This window comes from Symphodus melops (assembly GCF_947650265.1).
Source record: "Symphodus melops genome assembly, contig: scaffold_242, whole genome shotgun sequence".
NCBI classification, from domain to species: domain Eukaryota; kingdom Metazoa; phylum Chordata; class Actinopteri; order Labriformes; family Labridae; genus Symphodus; species Symphodus melops.
Window position 1 is genome coordinate 30,001 of NW_027636692.1, and position 4,913 is coordinate 34,913.

A 4,913-nucleotide genomic window follows, 5' to 3' on the forward strand; every position below is an offset into this window, starting at 1 on the left:
TGTTCCACGGTCCTCTCCAGGACTGCACAGGTTCTCACATGTTCTACGGTCCTCTCCAGGACTGCACAGGTTCTCACATGTTCTACGGTCCTCTCCAGGACTGCACAGGTTCTCACATGTTCTACGATCCTCTCCAGGACTGCACAGGTTCTCACGTGTTCTACGGTCCTCTCCAGGACTGCACAGGTTCTCACGTGTTCTATGGTCCTCTCCAGGACTGCACAGGTTCTCACATGTTCTACGGTCCTCTCCAGGACTGCACAGGTTCTCACATGTTCTACGATCCTCTCCAGGACTGCACAGGTTCTCACGTGTTCTACGGTCCTCTCCAGGACTGCACAGGTTCTCACATGTTCTACGGTCCTCTCCAGGACTGCACAGGTTCTCACATGTTCTACGATCCTCTCCAGGACTGCACAGGTTCTCACGTGTTCTACGGTCCTCTCCAGGACTGCACAGGTTCTCACGTGTTCCACGGTCCTCTCCAGGACTGCACAGGTTCTCACGTGTTCTACGGTCCTCTCCAGGACTGCACAGGTTCTCACGTGACTCACCTGAGAGTTGACTTTGATCGTAGCGATGTCTGACTTCTTATCGATGTCTTTGATGTTGGCTTCGTAGACGTCCCCGTTGTGCATCTGGACCTTCATTTCAGAGAGAAATGGAAAATGACAGGAAGAACCAACATTTAGAGATATTTGAATATAAATAAGTGAAGGGCTAACGGTGTGCGTACCTTCAGGTGCTGCTGACCGGACACAGGTGACGAGCTGGAGACGACGTGAGCGTTGGTCACGATCAGTCCGTTCTCTGACATCACAAAGCCTGAGCCGCTGGACAGGGGGATGGTCCTCCTGAAGAGAGGGTGTCTGAAAACATCAAAAGACCAAGAGGGGCGATCACAGGCCTTTCACACGCACACGTGCACACGTGCACACGCACACACGCACAAACACACAGTCAGTACCTGAGGAAGAGCTCGATGTGAACCACAGCAGGAGCGATTTTTTCCACCACGTCTGCGATGAAGTTGAACTTGTATCTTGGACTGGCAGAGTGTGGAACACCTGGAACATACATGTCTTCATTTCAATAGTCTTTCTCTGCAAATCAGCCTCATTGTTAAAAAGTCTAACTTACCAACAGGGGGCGCTGAAACACGCACAGTTACAGTGAAGAAATAATAATAAAAGTGAAGAAGTAGAAGGTGTTTTTGTTTTTGCATTTTTGTTCAAATTAATGATTTTTCGATTCTACTGCATTTGGGTCCAGTTCTGTTTCCATCCGTGAGAGCCACTGATGTCTGCCCCACTGACCCAGTGTGTGTGTGTGTGTGTGTGTGTGTGTGTGTGTGTGTGTGTGTGTGTGAATAAGTTCAGTTAATGTTTACATATTTTTTATTAATTCATGTTTAGCTGAAAATAGCTCATATCAGAGGATGAACTGAGCATGTGCAGAGATGGTAATGAACACCTGATGCAGGTTTGTAACAAACAATCTGATAGCTTCACACACACACACACACACACACACACACACACACACACACACACACACACACACATTAAAATGATTCAGATTCATCAGTCTGATGGTTATGAAAGTTCTGGTTCATGTCAGACTGGTTGTGTTGATCCAGTTTCAGGTTCTGACCCTAACCCAGTCCGCCTCCTGTGTGTGATGTACCTGTGCTGCTCTCACATGGACCCTTGTGGCTCTGGGAGACCCCGTGCAGACCCTGCTGCAGGTTCTTCCTGCTGGTGGCCTTCAGCTGACACACGTTCCTGTACGTGATGCCGTCACTGCCGCACACCTGGCTGCTGTACCTGCACTGACAGGAGCCTTTCCCGGCTCGTTTCCCCGCAGGATGCTTGCACTCCAGCCCGTCCCCGCACGGCAGCTCGTCCCTGCGGCCGCACGGCGCGCCCTCCGCCCGCGCGCACACAACGCAGCAGTTACACCTGTCCGGCACGTAGCCGCTGGGGCAGCTGGGACTCGGACAGGTGCTGACGTCACAGCGGGTTGGACATTTGTACTCAGCGCGTGCGGAGTGTGTGAGGAAGAGGAGCGCGAAAGTGAAGAGGAGAAAAAGAAGCTGCATGTTGACAGAAAGCTTCTGGTTACTCACCGAGAAGTTCAAATCATTTCATGTGATCCACGGGGTCACCTGGGGTCACCTGAGGTCACCTGAGACCTGAGACACACCTGAGAATCCGGTCTGTCCTTTGTTTAACACCGTCCTTCCGGACGTCCGAGCACGAACAGAGAAGCTCTCGACTGAGAGGAGAGGAGACATCCAGGAGGAGAGAGAGAGGGGGAGAGAGAGAGAGAGAGGGGGGGGGGGGGGGGGGAGGTCTGACTCCTCCTGCAGGTGATCTGAGGGCACGTCACTCTCTTATTAGAGTTTATTTTAACTGTATTGATATGTACTGAATTTCATTCCTCATGTTTCTGTGTCTGAAGTCTGTTTACATCTTAACATCACTGGCTTCATATGTTCACTGAGTTCACCTACTGTGGCGCCACCTGGTGGTAGTAACAGGAACCAAAGGTTAGAGGACAACAGTCAGCTCTAATCTTTGATGAAACTCCAACAAGAACCAGAAACTACAATCCTGAGTCTGTGTCCACTTTAAATGATCAGCTGAATTCAGTGACACCCAGGTCAGAAGTCAACGACCCTCATTGGACTGAAAACCCAGGCTTAACACCAAATCCTGCTTCATAGTCCAGACCACTGGACTAACAGGAGACCCCAGACCTGTTCCAGAGAAGGAGGTCTCTTTAGCTCTGAGTCTGTTACTATGGTAACTATGGAGTTTGTGAACTCACCTGGTCAGGTGCAAGTTGTCTTTAATGAAGCCCGAGTTTCTCTCTCCTCTTTCAGAGCCTGAAGATGGTTTCATTTCTTCTTTCTTTCCTTCGTTCCGAATCACAGCGTTAGTGAAGATTCAGGATTTAACATGTTCATGTTCTGTCTTCATATAGATGTTATATATCATTATTAAACACGTCTTTATATAGATGTTATATATCATTATTAAACATGTCTTTATATAGATGTTATATATCATTATTAAACATGTTGTCTTTATATAGATGTTATATATCATTATTAAACATGTCTTTATATAGATGTTATATATCATTATTAAACATGTCTTTATATAGATGTTATATATCATTATTAAACATGTCTTTATATGGATGTTATATATCATTATTAAACATGTTGTCTTTATATAGATGTTATATATCATTATTAAACATGTCTTTATATAGATGTTATATATCATTATTAAACATGTCTTTATATAGATGTTATATATCATTATTAAACATGTTGTCTTTATATAGATGTTATATATCATTATTAAACATGTTGTCTTTATATAGATGTTATATATCATTATTAAACATGTCTTTATATAGATGTTATATATCATTATTAAACATGTCTTTATATAGATGTTATATATCATTATTAAACATGTTGTCTTTATATAGATGTTATATATCATTATTAAACATGTTGTCTTTATATAGATGTTATATATCATTATTAAACATGTTGTCTTTATATAGATGTTATATATCATTATTAAACATGTTGTCTTTATATAGATGTTATATATCATTATTAAACATGTTGTCTTTATATAGATGTTATATATCATTATTAAACATGTTGTCTTTATATAGATGTTATATATCATTATTAAACATGTCTTTATATAGATGTTATATATCATTATTAAACATGTCTTTATATAGATGTTATATATCATTATTAAACATGTCTTCATATAGATGTTATATATCATTATTAAACATGTCTTTATATAGATGTTATATATCATTATTAAACATGTTGTCTTTATATAGATGTTATATATCATTATTAAACATGTTGTCTTTATATAGATGTTATATATCATTATTAAACATGTTGTCTTTATATAGATGTTATATATCATTATTAAACATGTTGTCTTTATATAGATGTTATATATCATTATTAAACATGTTGTCTTTATATAGATGTTATATATCATTATTAAACATGTTGTCTTTATATAGATGTTATATATCATTATTAAACATGTTGTCTTTATATAGATGTTATATATCATTATTAAACATGTTGTCTTTATATAGATGTTATATATCATTATTAAACATGTCTTTATATAGATGTTATATATCATTATTAAACATGTCTTTATATAGATGTTATATATCATTATTAAACATGTCTTTATATAGATGTTATATATCATTATTAAACATGTCTTTATATAGATGTTATATATCATTATTAAACATGTTGTCTTTATATAGATGTTATATATCATTATTAAACATGTTGTCTTTATATAGATGTTATATATCATTATTAAACATGTTGTCTTTATATAGATGTTATATATCATTATTAAACATGTTGTCTTTATATAGATGTTATATATCATTATTAAACATGTCTTTATATAGATGTTATATATCAGTATTAAACATGTCTTTATATAGATGTTATATATCATTATTAAACATGTCTTTATATAGATGTTATATATCATTATTAAACATGTCTTTATATAGATGTTATATATCATTATTAAACATGTCTTTATATAGATGTTATATATCATTATTAAACATGTCTTTATATAGATGTTATATATCATTATTAAACATGTTGTCTTTATATAGATGTTATATATCAGTATTAAACATGTTGTCTTTATATAGATGTTATATATCATTATTAAACATGTTGTCTTTATATAGATGTTATATATCATTATTAAACATGTTGTCTTTATATAGATGTTATATATCATTATTAAACATGTCTTTATATAGATGTTATATATCATTATTAAACATGTTGTCTTTATATAGATGTTATA

General features: G+C 37.3%; 1 protein-coding gene across 1 annotated transcript in view; it reads right to left on the reverse strand.

The window, feature by feature from the left end:
• The window catches only part of htra3b (HtrA serine peptidase 3b), an 11,094-nt gene extending 8,845 nt beyond the window's left edge, over nucleotides 1-2,249 (reverse strand). Inside the window, exons 1-4 of the mRNA XM_079372970.1 lie at nucleotides 1,687-2,249; nucleotides 968-1,067; nucleotides 737-869; nucleotides 555-644 (exon numbers count right to left, since the gene is read on the reverse strand). Coding sequence (XP_079229096.1) covers nucleotides 555-644; nucleotides 737-869; nucleotides 968-1,067; nucleotides 1,687-2,101 — 738 coding nt within the window. The 5' untranslated portion in view covers nucleotides 2,102-2,249. The remainder of the gene's footprint in view (nucleotides 1-554; nucleotides 645-736; nucleotides 870-967; nucleotides 1,068-1,686) is intronic.
• Nucleotides 2,250-4,913: the final 2,664 nt, after the last annotated feature.